Source organism: Sinocyclocheilus grahami, unplaced genomic scaffold, assembly GCF_001515645.1.
Source record: "Sinocyclocheilus grahami isolate Dianchi unplaced genomic scaffold, SAMN03320097.WGS_v1.1 scaffold34.1, whole genome shotgun sequence".
NCBI lineage: Eukaryota > Metazoa > Chordata > Actinopteri > Cypriniformes > Cyprinidae > Sinocyclocheilus > Sinocyclocheilus grahami.
Genome location: NW_015505213.1, coordinates 2,054,449 through 2,072,325, shown reverse-complemented (window position 1 = coordinate 2,072,325; position 17,877 = coordinate 2,054,449). Strand labels below are relative to the sequence as shown.

The 17,877-nt window shown below is 36.7% G+C and overlaps 2 protein-coding genes across 2 annotated transcripts in view; both read right to left on the bottom strand.

Moving 5' to 3' along the window:
* Positions 1-12,192, bottom strand: part of abi2b (abl-interactor 2b) — a 20,374-nt gene extending 8,182 nt beyond the window's left edge. Inside the window, exons 1-7 of the mRNA XM_016266984.1 lie at positions 12,163-12,192; positions 9,311-9,478; positions 8,785-8,961; positions 7,709-7,726; positions 7,499-7,596; positions 2,746-2,892; positions 711-832 (exon numbers count right to left, since the gene is read on the bottom strand). Coding sequence (XP_016122470.1) covers positions 711-832; positions 2,746-2,892; positions 7,499-7,596; positions 7,709-7,726; positions 8,785-8,961; positions 9,311-9,478; positions 12,163-12,192 — 760 coding nt within the window. The remainder of the gene's footprint in view (positions 1-710; positions 833-2,745; positions 2,893-7,498; positions 7,597-7,708; positions 7,727-8,784; positions 8,962-9,310; positions 9,479-12,162) is intronic.
* A 1,555-nt stretch (positions 12,193-13,747) lies between these two features.
* LOC107581354 (cytochrome P450 20A1-like) lies at positions 13,748-17,802 on the bottom strand. Its single transcript, XM_016266881.1, has 12 exons — positions 17,585-17,802; positions 17,233-17,282; positions 16,981-17,147; positions 16,285-16,430; positions 15,858-16,025; positions 15,663-15,741; positions 15,465-15,580; positions 15,315-15,369; positions 14,766-14,886; positions 14,268-14,379; positions 13,963-14,027; positions 13,748-13,877 (listed from the first exon to the last, which is right to left on the bottom strand). The coding sequence occupies exons 1-12, from the start codon at positions 17,654-17,656 to the stop codon at positions 13,748-13,750; spliced, it is 1,281 nt and encodes a 426-aa protein (XP_016122367.1). The 5' UTR covers positions 17,657-17,802.
* Between the last annotated feature and the right edge of the window lie 75 nt (positions 17,803-17,877).

The window sequence follows — 17,877 nt, the reverse complement described above, 5'->3', positions numbered from 1 at the left end:
CAGGGGGCACTGGCTCTGGGGTGGGAGGTGGCGGAGGTGCGGGAGGGGCAGGGATAGTAACGCTCGGAGGGAGTTTGGGAGGGTTGGGAGGGGCAGGTGCTGTACCTGCAACCCCGTGCGCCATACAGAGACAGGAAGCCCAGGGGAGAAGAGAACAAGAGTGACAGAACAGAGGGAAGAAAGGTCGAAAGGAGAAACAGGGCCACAGGGAGGGATAGGTGCAGCAAGTAAAAAGAGAAGAAATAAAGAGGCAGTGAACAGAAAGAGTAGTTATCATCGCTAATAGTGGGACAAGAGACAGCTTTCAATAAAGTAAAAACAATACTTCCTTCAGAACCTTGGACAGTTCTCAGATTAATTTACTAAAGCTGCATTCATGCCATGTCGTAATTACCGTAATTCCGAGATGACAACAAGTGACATTCTACTCATAGCTGAATTATGTGTTTCTATGGCAACACTATCAACAACAAAGCCCTCACATGCTCCAGAACTCATAATTACAACTTGTAAACTCAGAATGTTCTGAGAGCTACAACTTGGACCAGTGACAGCTGTACCACCTGACCGCCGCGGGTTCATTTAGGCGCCAACTCAGAGTCCGAGGACATGGAAAGCTTTGAGTAAAATGTCACGTGTTGTCATCTCGGAATTACGGTAATTACAACATAGAGTGAACGCAGCATAATACTTAATTACAGGAATCTCACCGGGAAAGGCGGTGGGAGGGGCAGGGGTTGGCACAGCGATGGGCACGCCCACGCTTCCACTCCCACTGTTCTCTCTGCTGCTACTGCGACTGCTGGGATGGCTGCCGCCGCTGCTGCCACTGCTGCCACACACAAAACACATTGTGCAAGTTAAGGTCAATCGGCATTTGCCGGTTTTACTTCCATAACTTGATGCATTTCCGAGTCAAACAGGATAGGGAACTAGGGGGAAAAAATGTAGGGTGGGACTTCATTTTTGTCCTCAAATGCGGATGTACCAGAATGAAGCCAGACTGAATATTAGGGCTAAAAAACTGTTTGGTTTGCATTATTCAATAGACCGTCAACAGAAAAGAATAGTCATTTTAAAAGGAAGAACATGTTATTACATTTCGTTTAAAGAATGAATAATTCACCATAGAGTGTGCATTAACAAGGTAACTAGCTGAACTAGCTAAAGAACCTCACATTCAGCCTTGCACAATTCATTTTGCCCCTTAGCAAAAAAAATAATAATAATTTTAGCACATTGTCAAAATTTCATTGACCAGGCCAATTAAGGAATTAATATTTGTCTATTTTCAGATTATCAGCTGATAACTACAGATGAATTCATTTAATCAGCCTGGCCGATATTTGGCCATATCCAGATCACCAAGAGATGACTAAAGGTAATAAAGGCAATACTTGGTCATTTTCAGATTAACTAGTGCTGGAATGATGAAATGGCCACGAAGAATAACCTCATATTCTACCATTTTCAGATCAGTTGATAATAATAATGGCAGATTGATTTAAAAGCCTGGTCAATATTCTGACAATATTTGGCCATTGTCAGATTATCAGCTAATACCAAGCATAAGAAGTACTTCCAGATTTGATCAGCTGACAATCATGCCCACAGAAATAATTCCATCTTTTGTCAGTTATAAATCTAACAGCCTTGTCAAGACATAATGCGCATTCTGTATTTAAAGCTTTTTAAGAGAATTTAATTTCAACAATTTTGCTTGGTTAACCATTAGTCAAACTACTGAGTTTTCTAAATGTCCCAATCACTCCCACTTGATGATCAATTTCAGTCCAATTCCTGATTAATTGGAGTAAATTTACACTACTTTTCAAAGGTTTAGGGTCGAAAACAGCTAAAAACTGATCTGCTGCTTAATATTTCTGTGGAATCTGTGATACTTTTTTTCAGCATTCTTTGATAAACAAAGTTCAAGAGTTGAAACTAAAATCTTTTGTAACGTTTTGAATGCTTTTCAACAGTAGTGTATTAATGTGAAGAGGTCAGATGCAAAAGCCTCTAAGTGCCGTCTGAAATTTTTTTCTAAAATTAGAATTTTTTTTTAATTGCAATGCTATTAAAGTGAAATTACTGAACCTACACACAGGAGTCTGAGAAAAATGCTCAATTTAGAAAAAAATCATCTGAACATCTTTGCATCTGAACTCTTCATGTATACAATCAACAAAGAAAGATCTCTTCATACACATTTCACATGGTCATGAATTGAGGAATTGTGGTGAGAATCTGAGAAGAGGAAGAGGAGGAAGTGTTCTGTAAGAATGTGATTATGTGCTCTCTGTTTGTCCCCTGAGACTCTCAAAATCAGAGCGCTGAGAATGCAAACAGCGAAGAGATGAAGAGATACAGGTAAGAAAGACTGAAATAGAAAAAGACAGTGAGTGAAAGAGCACGAAAGAGCTCTTCTTTAAGTAGGCTATTGCTGTCTGAACCCAAAACAAGATCCAAGCAAGAGAGATCGAAAGCAAAGGAGAAGAAAACAGAAAGTTAGTGAGTGACTATTACTTTGGCCGAGAGTCACACTGCGACAGACACCAAACAAAGACAGCTTAAAAACAGAACAACAGCGACAGGAAGGACAGACGGGAAAGGAAAAGAGGATGCGGAAAAAGAGGGTGAGAAAGTGTGAGGGACCTATTTTTCCTTTTCAAAGTTTATTATTTTAAGCCTGTCCAGGGGATAATGCTGCGTGTGTGGAGTAAGCGTGTGTGTGTGTGTGAGTACCTGTACGTGCGGGTCCTCTGATTAACGGATGCAGTTCTAGCCGGGCTCTGCAGGGGTGGTGCAGTGTTTCGTGTTGGACTCGGCACATAGTCGTTAGGGACGACGGGTGGACGCACAGGCTCGAGTGTCCGGTAAGGGGAGTGCCGCCTGCCGAGGGGGCGGGGTTAACATATTTTAATATCCACTAAGGGGTGGAGTCAAACATCACTGATGACAGACCCCAATATCTTGTGTAAAAATCCATTTAGAACATCACAACAGTACCGTAAAGCAAATCTTCATGAGTCATATCTAATTTATAGTTATTTATAGATCTCGACGCAATTGCGGTGGGCGGTTTAACCAAAATAGATCAAAGCATGGGTAATTTAGGCCATGTCCACACGTACACAGGTATTTTTATAAACTGAGTTTTTCCTTCTTCCGTTTTTAAAAAAATCTCCGTCCACATGAAAACGCAAACGCATGCTATGAAGCACTGTCAAGAGCATGCCAAACCAACAGATGGCGATATAATCTCAACCGTAAAGCCATGTTGGCCAATCAGAAGCCTGAAAAAGTTTCCAGTAGGCGGAGATAACAGTGCATGCTCCGACGTCACAAGCCAAAAACTCCGGTTTCGCTGTCTACACGATAACACTCCAACGAGTTTTTGAAGTTCTTTACCCTGGCAGGAGTTTTCAAAAATGTTCGGTTTCAGTGACCTGGTGCTGCGTTTGCGTGTGGACGAATGGCCAAACCGTGTAGAAAAAGCTGCGGTTTTGAAAATAACCGCGTTCGTGTGGACAGGGCCTTAATGTCTGGATCTATAAATAATATCAATATTTTAACAGTGCATGACAATACAGTTATTTTTACTTTAAATTCAACACAAATAGTAATAGATTTAAATAATAGTCACCTGACAATGCCTTAAAATAATTTTACAAACGAAAAATACTTAATTAGAAGTAGACTAAAAATTTGTTTGACCAATAATTTTTACACTTTTCAGTTAATAAATGTCACACCACTGTGCATTCAACAGGAAAAAACAGTGTTTGTTCATTCTCAAGTGAGAAATGTGTAGCATTTTATCAAAAGTGCTGCACACAAATATTTTTTTTCAATTTTATTTAACATTGCTATTTGTTATTAATAATATTTTCTAAATGCAATTTTCGATTGTTTAGTTAATAAAAAACATGCATTATTACTATTATTAAGTTTATATAAAATTGCTGTATACATTACATATAAAAAGCAGAAATTAATAAGATACTTAAATTCAGATACTTAAAAATAATCTGTTTTGTATTGGTCATATAAAAAGCAATACTGGTTAATCTTTAGCTTCATCTAATTTGATTTTCTGCTTTTTATTTAGATGGATGCAAACCAAAAGACACGATTATAACAAATATCAGTTTGATCAAAAGTCAGTTTTTTGTACACAAAATAAGAAATAGTAATATATATATATATATATATATATAGAATAAAACAAATAGATTCAAAATTTTGGTGAGTGTATAATAATGGCATAATGTAGCTCTGTCTAAAATAGTAATGAAGTTTAGCAAATGTAAACAACTGTTGTTAACTGTACTTAGTTACTGTCGCATAGTATATATTGTCATACCGCCCTTGCCTAGCAGGAATCTGTCATATGTCAGGTAGATATTTAAAGGAGCCTGTTGTGTTGTATTACAGAAGGTTGTCTGAATTGCTTGTGGTTGGCCGTTGTGTTGCCATGGTGACAGTGAGGGGTTGGGGCCGTGGACATGGTTATGAGCGGGAAAAACACAGTCGAGGTTTAACATTAACAAACATCAGCTGTAAAAACTCATAAAATGACATAAAATAATAATAACACATCACAAACACAACATGACAGTTTGTTCTCCACAGTGACCTGCAGTGGCAGAAAAAGGCACAAAGACTAAACCACACAGATCCAGAACGCTTAAGTGTGTCAGTCCCTGAACAGAGAAAAAGCAAAAACGGTTAACTACAATACACACAGTCGTAGATGTGTGCAAGCATAGCTGTCAGGAATAGAGATTAGATAAGAGACGGAGAGAAGCGACAGAGAGAATTTCCTTTTCAACCACCAGATTAACACATGTGCACAATGATATCTCACTATTTAAAGGGGTCATTTCATGCATTTTTATTGTATTATTTCACTCCTGGATGTCTATTTAGAATGCAAGTGAAGCTTTTTGAACTGAAATATGATGCAAAAGCAATTCAGATCAGGCTGAAATGTTTTGAGACCTGAAGCCTGAAATGTACGTCTTTTTTTTTTTTTTTTGATTCAATAGTTAATATGGACTTCATGCACAAGAAAACATTTTCAGTTATGTGTGATATTTATAGTTATAGTCTAGTCATGATTCATTTATTCGGTGAGAGAAAGGGAGCAATTAAAGTGGGGGGGTCTAATTCTATTTCATGCATTCCAAGTTATTTACACTGTTAAAGAGTTGGATTCTCATGCTAAACATGGCAAAAGTAAAAAATAAAATAAAATAAAATAAAAAAGACATATGATGGAGTATTTCTATGCCAAATGATTAGATTTGCCACAATCCTTCCGGGTTCGCGTAAGTTTTAAAAAGTTTTTTTTCCAACAACGTCGTCGGCAGCGCTAGACAGGACTTGCTTGAGAAGAATGTCTCCAAAGAAGTGAGTTTTCGGTTGTAAGGGAAAGATAACCTTGCTCAGCTTCCCAAAGAACCCAGCATTACGTGAACAGTGGATGCAGTTTGTTTTTCCGGAGCAGCAACAGGGTTTCGCATGTGTGCTTGTTTGTTCCCGTCATTTCGGTGATGAATGTTTTTAACAAGGTCCAGTTCGACACTGGATTTGCACATTGTTTGATACTGAAAGATGGAGCGGGCTCAGCGATAAAAGATCATGGTCATGATTCGGAACCAGAGGCGGTAAGTAAAAACTGCATCAAATTTCGATGTTTTGTTGGCAATCGGTGCGCAAGTGCTCGTGACTCTTTAACTCTGCCCACGGCATGCCTCCAGGAGCTCGGCTGTTTTCATTGAGGATTGTAAAGCTGTATCTTTCTTTTATAAATATGATAAAACTAAAGACTCTTTAAAAATATGCATGGATGCAATACTACTCTATAGGTACTCAAGATCAGTGTTGGGCAAGTTACTCTGAAAATGTAATCAAATTACTGATTACTCCTTTTAAAAGTAATCACGTTACTGTTCTGATTACTTTATTTCAAAAGTAATTAGTTACGTTACGTTTTTCTCCATGAAATTTATGAAATCCCAGCATACACACTCCTGATAAATATTTGGTATTAAAGCATCAACATTCACAGAACACTGTTATTTTTAATTAAAGCAAGCGGCTGCTGCGTGCATGGTTTGGCATGGCAGAATGCCAGCATTTATAATCTCTAAAAGACATCTTAGTTCATCGCAATCTCGCAAATCTCTGTTATAACACAATAAATATGTGCATAATGAATCTTTCATAATGTCTACAATTCGTGTGTTATAATGAGAGGATTCGTGAGCACGCAAATTTCAGCACTGCATTGCTCAACGCTGCAAACACGTGTTATAGCCTAAATAGAAAGTCTGCATACGCTTGCACCTGTTAATCGTTTATATTTTATATTAGTTCATGCAGCTTTTGTGCAATAGATGAATAACAATTTATTTGTTTTAGATATTTTATGTTTAGATGTTTCTATTTTGTGGAAGTCCCGTGAATCATTTTATTCTCCCGCATCCCGTGCACACACACACACGAGTCTCTGCACTCGCCTATCAAGTCTTGTCCGGCGCCGTACTCTGTTGCGTCGTGTCTCTCGGGAGAGCAAGTCTCTAATCCACTGGCACTTGACTCGACAATGCGTGTGCTACATCCTTTTTACAATCTCCAGATTATAAAACACTCCATTCTGTCAGCAATGTAACGCGGCAGTAACGTATAGAGACCTCGGCTTGTAACTATACTCTAATTACTATTTTGAAAATAACGCGTGAAATTACTCCGTTACTAAAAAAGTAATCAAATTACAGTAACGCGTTACTAAGTAATGCGTTACTGCCCAACACTCAACACTGCTCAAGATTAACATGAGATTGAGTGAAACTGTGTGTTATGTCCCCTTTAAGATAAAGTGAGTAGCACTTTGACTGGTCCAATTAGGCAACCTGCTCTTTGTATTTAAAAATGATTTTATTAGGCTACCAATAAGACTATTAATTTTGTTTATTTTTTTGTGTAAAACTTTTTAATGAGAGAAGAATATACTACCATTGTCAGTGAAATCATATTTCATCACGTCTGGTAAGGACACTGTGTTCGTTTCAACAAGTGATCTTTGTGGAATGTGCCCTAAGTATTGAGTTCTGAAAGTTACAGAATGTTTTCATAGTACAATGAGCTCTATTAATCTAGGAAAGATCGAGGAAAGTTTTATTCATCATGACATGACCCCTTTTAAAAACCACTTCTGTTCTTTCTATAAAAATCAAGACCTCATCAAGACCTAAAAACATAAGCTTTTTTATTTAATATCAATGTACCGCAGTGAGTTTTACCTCCAGTCCAGATGGCAGTCTGACAGAATATTTCAATTAAACTACATCTGTACACATCTATGAAGTTTAGGTCTCGAAAAAAAATATATTACTGGCATTTCCTAATTTTTCCTTATTACTTTCATTTTATAAACGCCATCAAGACAAAAGTTAAAAACCAGAGCCTGTGCAAATGTGCACTAACTTACCCCAGGGTTCCTTTACCCGGGCCGGGAGGGCTGGGTGGTTTCTGGGTCGGGGCGGCTGTGCGTGGAGTTGTACCCGCTTTCATATTCTGGGCGTTGACCTGAAGGGCAAGTGTCAAATATCATTATTCTGAGTCAGAACAAATGTAAAGTCACTGACATTGGACCACATACACAAAACACACATCAACCAAAGCCCGACTGAATCCTTACCTTAAACCTTAGTAACCACTACACTCAGAAATGAAGGCAATAAGAAAAGTGAGGAGAGAAAAGATGCAAACCGTTAGTGTGAAGAGTAAAGAGAAACTCACACACATGAAAACACAGCAAAGAGCAACTAGTTAGGTAGCACAGTCCATATGATCCAAAGCAAAATACATTAATATAAACTAATGCAACTATTTATATTTATATAACATTAATATATGCAATATTATTAAAAGGTGCACAGTATTTTTTGTTTATGTTGTGCAGACTGATATAGCAGCAATGTTAAATCAGACATTTTAAGTCTGTTAAAACAGCGCAAAAGCTATTCAGTCAGCCATGATTAATTTAACAAGGCAAAGTGTACAATAACTGAAATAAAGTGAGTAGCATTTAGCTGGTCATGTGATCTTAACATGGCTGCTCCCAAATCAGAAAGAAAAAAATAATATATTTTATATGAATTTACTTAATTTTTGAATTTACTCATTTTGCATTTTACAAACACATATTTTTTATCAATAATAATTGCTTTACGTAACATAAAATTATAGCTCTTGTCGATATTTGAAGCAGATAATATCAGGACTTGGTATGTTATTTATTAGAAGTTTTTCTGTACACCAAACTATTTTAGTATACCTCTCACCAACAAAAAAAAATTACAGCAAATCAGTATTACAAAAATGCAAGCCTCTAAAGGTGTGGTCAAACCTACTGTTTTCTGGTGAATTTTCATGGTCAAAACAGTCACTTCAACAGAAATTTGGGAATTTCATGTGATGGTGGAAAACTTTCCCACGCAGGTTTAGCATTGGTTGGTCACACAAATTCATTGACCATCAGAAAACTGCTTGGTTCGAAAGTGACTTCTGTGTGAGCTCTACTTCATACATCACTACACTACTGACAATGGACCTTTTCTGTCCACGAAATGTTGCTAACGTGATCACACCTTAAGTAATACTATTTTAATACCAGTTAATAATTCCACCCTATTCAGTGCTCTTACAAATGTAATTGTGTACTTTTGAGAAGTAAACTACACAAACACACACAAAGACTGGCTTCAACCCTACCTTTACGCCATGGCCTACGTCATCCAGCAGACTGAAGTCAATGGGCTTACGGATGTAGCGTACAGGCCTCTCAGGATTGGCTGGTGCAATGATCTTATGTGTGCGGGAAGTGTTCTTATTGGTGGTGAGGATGCCAATTTCTCGCCTGGCTACCTTCTCTTTATGGATGTCCACCGTCTGTGGAGGAATGATGAAATGTGATTTGATGTATGCAGAAATGTACACAGAAACACATCAAAATACAGGTTTGAAAGTCAAGAAGAGTCTAAAAGTAGGACATGAATCGTGCAAGCAGTCTGTAGAAGGGAGTTCAACCATTTAATATCAAATCTAATTTGATTAATATAAAAGTAGCGCTGTGTGTCAAAGTTTAGTACTTAGGGTTATTGATTTGAGTTCACCTTTTACTTTAAGTATGAACAATATTAATAGTGATGCTTGCCTTAGAAATGTAAGTGAAAGAAGCAAAATTGCAATGTACAATGTATCCACACTACTAGATGTTTGTTATAGCAGTAAAAAGCACCTGTGAGATGTGGTTGATGGACGACTCCATGCGGCGTAGCTGAGACGCCTGTATATCCAGCATCTGAAGCACATTGTTGGCGAGAGTGTTGATCAGATACGCTACGCTGGCCAAAGACTGAGTGGTGTAGCTTTTGGTTTCTTCTAGAGCTCTGTGTTTATCTGGAGACTAGATGGAGAGAGAGAGAGAGTGTTTATCTCAGCACAGAAGGATGAATAGAGGTGAAAGAGAACATGATATTGACTCGTGGCCTAATTTCTGTTCCCTCATTTACACTCCCTGTTAGGAGTGTGCCATACGTATCATCTACTATAATATTATTGTTTTAACGGTGTGCGAGCTGACATTGAGTTTGTCTTGAGAATGCATGCTTGCATTTTGTTATGTAACCTATTAGAACGCCCCCAAAATTCAAGATATGGAGGCAAGAAATGCCCAGCTTCTGTCTTTATTTATATAATATGATACAGTTAAGCAATATCACATGCAAGAGTGCCGTTTTCCCAATATCAGCATTATTGCAAATGTGACTGATTTTATCCAACAGCTGAATAAACAAGTTAAAGAATAGTTCACCCAAAAATTGAAATTGTCAGCATTTACTCACTCGTCGTTGAACCAAACCTATATGAGTTTTTTTCTTATGTTAAACACAAAAGAAGATATTCTGAAGAATGCTGGTAATCAAACAGTTTATGGTCCCCATTGACTTCCATAGTATTTTTTTCCTTACTGTGGAAGTCAATGGGGACCAACAACAATTCTTTAAAACATCTTTTGTCTTCAACATAAGAGACTTATACAGGTTTGGAAGGACATGAGAGTGCGTAAATGATGACAATTTTTTTCAATTTTGAGTGAAATATTCGTTTAATATTAGGTGATATACATTTTAGACACAATATTGCCAATATTGTCTTTCATCAATGAAAACAGTTTCGAACTAAGCCACAGAAGAACTGTTGCACGTCTCCGAAGAGTCCGAACGAATCTGTGTTTTTGAATGAATCTAGTGAGTCAATGATTCAATGACCAGTTCATAAATGCAGTCACTTAATTTTGTTCCTGAATGAATGAATCAGTCATTTGAACAAATCTGTTAAATAAACGACTCAATGACTCGTTTAAGACAGTGACTTGCCATCACTTGCTTCTGGTTTTAACTTCGTTTAAAGAACTATGCCTATTTCATACAAAAAAAACAACAACAAAACTATTCAATATTCACTGAAATATATTATATATATATATATATATATATATATATATATAAAAATATGCAGTACCTCTTAAATCTAATTTACAGTCATGATTTTAGATGTAATGTGACAGATTACAATGCAAAACATGCAAGAACCAAGGGTGCTTTGGAGTCAATAATTGCCATCACTTGCTTCTGGTTTTAACTTCGTTTAAAGAACTATGCCTATTTCATACAAAAAAAACAACAACAAAACTATTCAATATTCACTGAAATATATATATATAAATATGCAGTACCTCTTAAATCTAATTTACAGTCATGATTTTAGATGTAATGTGACAGATTACAATGCAAAACATGCAAGAACCAAGGGTGCTTTGGAGTCAATACTAAAAGGTACATTAACTTTAATTCAACACAAGCAAAAGAGATTTGTGAGCTCCAGCTCAGATTTTCAGGGAATAACAGTTTACTTTTTTTTTTTCTTTGTGCAAAACTGCCATACAGCGTTCGAAGACTTGAAATGCTCACAAGTCCTAGTTCTACTTTCATGATAGTTTTATCTACTCCGTTTTCAATATATGGATATTATTTAGCCATTTGGTGTGCTACTGAAGAAAGACAATCATACAAGGTTTGAATGTCAAGATGAGGTGATAAAACTATATGAAATATCATTGCACTGTCAGCTCGAGATAAAAACCTTCTTTTGTCATTAACGCTTTGAGAAAAACATCAGAGCCTGTTTCATTCAATAAAACACTAGAAATCCAAAACACAAACTTTTCGATCCATGACCATGACATGTGCAAAATAATGCAATCTATTAACATGGCCTTTCCAAAACAAACAACAAATGTGATCAGGCTTATTTACTCAAAAAACATCATGACATTCACTAACATATCTGTATGCAATATGCATGAATTGAAGAAGTGGGAAATATTGGGTTACATGCTAAACTAAAACCAGACCACATACCACATGCAAGCAAGTCTCATATCAACCCGAGCTACAAGCTGCCATGGAAAGAAATCCAAGCTCGGTCACATGAAGTTATTTATGGTATTTCTGAACCTGCGGTGACAAAGCTATGAAGTGAGAAAAATACCATGATCGCTCACAACCAGCAGACTTTATTTACAGATAACATAAAACACATTTATAGAGCATCTCTGTGTGTTCTGCATGATTCATGAGGGCCTGAATCAGATCAAATCACAAAGCAAACCCTGTTTAACATCTTTACAACTGTGAGCTCTCATTCTTAAACTCTAACCCTATGGCTTTGCGCATTAACAGGCCGGCAAACGCTAGTCAAATATGCAATATTTATCAGGAACACATCAGGACTCAAAAGTACTGGAATCAGCACCCACAGAGAACAAACCCATATCCAGTGACATCCAGTCACTGATCTGCCGGTGTCCATGTGACATGCTCTGTATTTTTGGAGCAATAAATGTCAAGAGTTTTGATTTCTGATGCTCTATTTCTGAGGGATGACAAACACTAAACAGAAGTGCAGGATCCTTACACACCCACTTCTGTGGATCCCCCAGGAATGCTGAAAATAACATGAATTTAGTCATTCCTTTTTTCGTTCCAGAAGCACTTCACTAATTCCACAGTAAATCATCCAACTCACGTTAGCAGGGAGAAAAACTGCATTTACCATAGTTCTTGCATAGTAGCTTTGGTATTTGTGTAATATCATAGTAAGCAGGCACTGCTTTACCATGGTTAGACCAACATAACTAACAAACAAACAAACAAACGGTATTTGCAGACAGCTACCATATTTGTAATAAAAAATAAGCAGATACCACAGTTAATCATTTAAATCATAGTAAAATCTTTTTCGAAAACGCATAATGATTAAACGCGATAGTGCCACAATACTTAAACAGAAAACTATCACTTATACACGTATTCCCTCTAGACCGGCATAAACTCACGCAAACACCACCATAATAATTTCAAACTAGTAGAAACACTAACATTAATAGATAACTACACTAAAAAGCTAATTTATCAAATAAAAAGAGTCCATAAGCCCCCAGCATTTAGCAGCAGAGCTAACTTCAAAAACACTGCGCTGCTTTGATTAAAATATCTTCACAAACGCTATTACTGATTAATACACCACTTTAGATCATATCACTCTGTTTTAATTAAGCATAAACATAAACAGTTTTTTGATGTGATAACATTGAGGTTTAACTACACATAGGTTTCGCTTCGGCTAGCTAGTGCGTTAGCCTACTAGCTCAGCGTTTGAGGCTCCATTTATGTACAAAACCACTGAAGATAGACAACAGAACGCCTAATAAAGTGTGTTAAGTGTTGAATTAACTCAACGGTTTAACTCTAGGGGAGTTGGAAAATTAGCCTATTTTCAAAAATAGTGGAGTGTTCCTTTAAAGGTAAACACTATCTTTAAATTAAGCAATAACAGCTAATCAAGCTAATATTTCTTATTTTAATTAATTCCCTTAACAACTAGCCTTTTTAGGTTTCCATGGTCTTGGAAAACCTAAGGAATTTTAAAAGTTATTGAAGTTTCTATACTGATTATACATTTTTTGTTATGTTGAGATTTTTTATATTTTATCGTATAGAAATTGATTAAAAAGTAATGTAACTTAATTGCTCATTAAGAGTGTGAACTCTTTTAATATATAGCCAGCCAATCCTAGTTTATGTAAATTAAGAGTTTGAAAACAAGCAGCCTTCTCATTACACCAGAAATATCTTCCCCTATTAGGGGCCTATAAACATCATCTCTCAAAGTCTCTTACAATCAAAAGAAAGATCACTCAGCAGACATATTTGCATCACCTCCAGCCTACAACTCCCATCTACTTAAATGGAGAAAAATCTGACATTACCTGTCCCTTACCGGTTTCTAGAATTATTTACAAAGCAGGACTTATTTTGCCATAATGCGTGTTACAATTTCTTTCAAAGAGCCCCATAAAAGTAGTTCATATGAGTCCTATTGACCAGTGATGCTCAACCACTTTTAATTCCACGGCCCTCATTGTCCACGACAATATTAAAGACTGTATATACTAAGGTGGTTTTGGAGCCTGACGGACCCCATTCCCATTTGCTGTATGAAGTAGAGCAGTCTGAACATTTTGCTAAACATCTCCTTTTGTGTTCCACAGAAAAAAGAAGTTCATACAGGTTTGGAAGGACACAAGTGTGAATAATTGATAAACTTATGGTTATTTATTAAAGATAATATCTGAATTTCTCTCATTGTACCTTAGTTCAGGGCAGGCCTGGCTCCCTGAAAACCCAAGCAGCGAGAAGCTCTTCATTACTGACTCATCAGCAAATCTGTCAGGATTAAATCTGTCAAAGTAGACAAACAAGTGAGAATACCAGCAAACCATGAACCTTACACAACCTTATATAAAATGAATATACACAAACAAACCTGTATGGAAGTGACCAAGTATCTGCATCTTGAAGGACGACGCCCAGGGCATAGATAACCAATGTCTACAAACATACAAGCAGCATTATTTTTAACATTATAGGCAAGTCACAACACTCTCCATACTGACTAGACTAAATATAATTAGAAGTATATGAAAGCATAATTTGCAAAAAAACAAACAAAAGAAAAACAAACATGCAAGTGGCTAAGGATATTTTAGAAGTCTGTGAATGACTGAATTAAACCTGCAAAGCTTTTTAAGTCTTTATGTGGGCCTAGTAATGAAAAAGTCTAGTTCTTACTTCTTTGGGAATGACATGTTGGTCCACCTTCCCCTCCACCTCCTGTAATCTGGTAGCCATGGGAGTCAGTTTGGCTGTGCGGACTGTTTCATTCAGCACCTGCTGGCAGTATCTGGAGGAAAACGTGAACCAGAATGATGATTTCCAGACAAAGTGATGGCCATGTGGAATAAAGTTTAACTCGAGTATTTTATTGAAATCACAGAATTGCCACACATATGCCCTCTGGTGGCCAGAATGCACAGAGAAAAGAAAAACCTAGGAGCATATACATATAAAAAAAAACAAGCATATTGTAAACTCATATCTCTGGACCAAATCAGCTCTTTTTTAGAGCTTTAAAATGTTACTACTATACTATCAGTACTAATAATTCCTTCATGTTTAAACCTTTTTCACATAAGGGTCGCTTGATTTAGCATCTTGCAAATCAATAAATGTGAATACCATATGGATATTATTGACAGAATCATATCAGAAGCTATGACTGTTGCTCACCTAAGTTGTGGAATCTTCTCCAAGGTAACAGGCTCCTCTCCAAGCACTTCAACAAGCTCATGATAGAGCCGTTCCTGCACTGCTTCTGAGACTGATAGGAAGTGAACTGCCCAGATGCACACTGGGAAATAATACAGACGAGAACAGGCATAAATTATGTATAAGAATAACAGGAATACAGACATGAAGGTAAAAAAAGAAAAGCTCCACAGTGTTATCATTAACTAAAACTATTAAAAAACATTTTTGTTAATTGAAGCTTAAATAAAATAAAACGTAAATATTATATTAAATACGTAAATTAAATGAAATTTAGAAAAGTTTAAGTTGAAGCTCTAAAGTTAATAACTGAAAACAATATTAATAAATATATTACACCTAAATAGTAATAAACTAAACACATAAATTACTTAATATTAAACTAAAACTAAATTATAAATATAAAAATAAAAGCTAATGTTAACATGTCAATAAAACTATAATACTATACAACACTAAAATAACACTGAAGCTACATCAAACAACTAGAAAGGAGAAATGGAAACTTACAGTTAGCAGTGATCACACAGCCAGCTAGAGTAAAAACCATACCATCTTCCATCACCTGAGGACAAAAAAATTATAGTTTGTTTATAATTTATGCATAAATCTTACTATCTCAATTTGAAAATGAACCATACTGTGTTGAGATGATGTTACCTGTCGCTCTGTCAGATTGGCTTGTAGTAAATAGTTAACGAAAGATGACTGACTGGATCCTTGTCCACTGCTCTGCTTTGCCACAGACTTCAGCACCGACTCCATCTCAGCCAGAGCTGAAAATAACAAAACCACATGATCAACTGACATTGAACAATAAGGCCAACACTTTCAAACGCTGCTCAGCTGCCTTCTTACCGCTCTCATAATGGGTCTTTCTGCTGGAACTCTTCTCTAGGGATCCATCCAGATAACCTTTACCAATCTCTGACCAGACCTAACCAAATCCAGATATATATGCATTTTCATGTAAAATACCATTTTTTTTATTAATAATAATAATAATAATTTTCATAAGCATGACATTAAATATACCTAGTGAGGAATGCTCACCGCTTCATGGTTCTTACGGAACCGGATGACCTCAGCATCATCCCGAAAACGGCTCCCCATGGCAAGCTGAGTGACAGCCTTCATAGCCAATCCAAGCAGATGAGCACAAAGAGGCGTGTGCTGTGATTTAGGATAAGATGCCCACTTATCAACCAGCTCCTCCACCAGCTAAAACAAAGGCAGAGTAGTAAGAGAGGGATAACATGTTTAAAAATAGGGACTGTTCAGTATATTCAGTACTGTTGATTATATGAACAAAATCATATCACCTATGGTTTACTATCAAAAAGAATTCAAGAACTTTAGTTTAAGGCAGATATCACTGGGTTAGTCAAATTAACGCAATGAAGAGAACAACTTTGTTGTTGTTGTTAGGCCTAATAGTGAAATCCTGAACTAGGATATATCTAAACACTCGTGAACAGACCTGAAGCAATAGAGGGAAGTTGTTCTCCAGGGTTTTATTGATAGCTCCCTCATACACTTTTTTTCTTATCATCGACTCCGTCACTCCCGCTCCTGAACCTGACTGGTAACCTAGCAATGACTTGAGCATTGTCTCAAAGGAATCCGCTGAGGAAAGGGTACAAACATATGTGCTAGAAAGTTTTTTCGTGATGCTTATAAAATGCCAAAACATTTGGTATGGCAATAAATAAGATACTTTACACACTACCATCCAAATGTTTGGGTAAGAAATATAGACTGTATAAAAACAGGTAAGAAGGTTTTTTTTTTTTTTTATGATCAAAAGTAAAAAATAATGACATGTCTAATGTTACAAAAAAGGTTTCTGTTTCCAGAAACAATGACTTCTGAAGGGACTTGTGACAGAGGCCGGGGGAAAAAAGTTGTTTTAAATTGAAAAAAAGATATTACTCATATCACTATTACTCTTTTTACTGTTTTAGTGAGCAAATAAATGCAGCATGGGTGAGAAAAGACACTTCTTTCAAAAATCTTACTGACCTCACACCTTTTGAAAGGTAGTGTATCATGAGACAAATAAATAACAAATTAATCATAATATCATACGTAATTTTATGATCAAATATTAACACGTAATTTATCAAGAGGAGCTTTGTCAAAACACTTCTCTTCTCCCTTGGTGCAGGCCACTCACTCGTCCAGTTGGGGTTGATGTGTTGTCGTAGTCGGTCCACAGCACCCAGGCTGACCACTGGTCTCCGACCGAACCAGAAAGATGCCACAGACCCAAACTCCTCATGAAGACCCACCAGGAACTCATGCAGGCTTCCTTTGTTCACTATATCTGGCAGATTCCCATCTCTGGAAAAGTAAAGCAAGACGTTTGTTGGAGAAACTGAGTAAAGGTCATAGGAAATAAAGAGAGGACAGTATCTCAAACTCTTACTTCTCTTCTGTGGGGTTTAGTCCTGGCACACCAGAGGCACTTCTAGATGACTGACATTAAAATAAAATAAAAACGTAGGGTTAATATACACACATTTGAAATATTAAAGTCCCTTGACAGCAAATTATAGCAGTTTTAATGGCTGACTTTCTTTTACATATATTCAACGTTTAATCAAGACAGAAAATGCATTCTCAAAAATAAGAAAACTCCATAGTCCAGTGATGACCTTCTAAATGCAGCAGGTCAGAATTTAAACCAAACATATTTAATAGCGATTCAAACATATACTTCTTATAAAACATGATCACAACAACTACAAAACAGTTAAGATAATATTTATATTTTTCACCGGATACAAATACAGGACGGCACCGATCAGGATAATGACAAATGTCACTGCAAATATAGCAAAATCCAGCATATTTGCTTTTCAGAAACGTCTGAGGATCGTCATAAATGTAATTAAACAGTTCACTGAACTAGAAGCTAACAATCCACGTCTACAGCGACCATCAGAGACCTGCGCCCCTGTACATCGGTACTCAACTACACATCCTGTGGACGAGGCTAAACCAATCCATCGCAGAGAATTGTTGTTTAGGGATATTTATTTGAAGATATTTTTTTAACCAACACATCTTC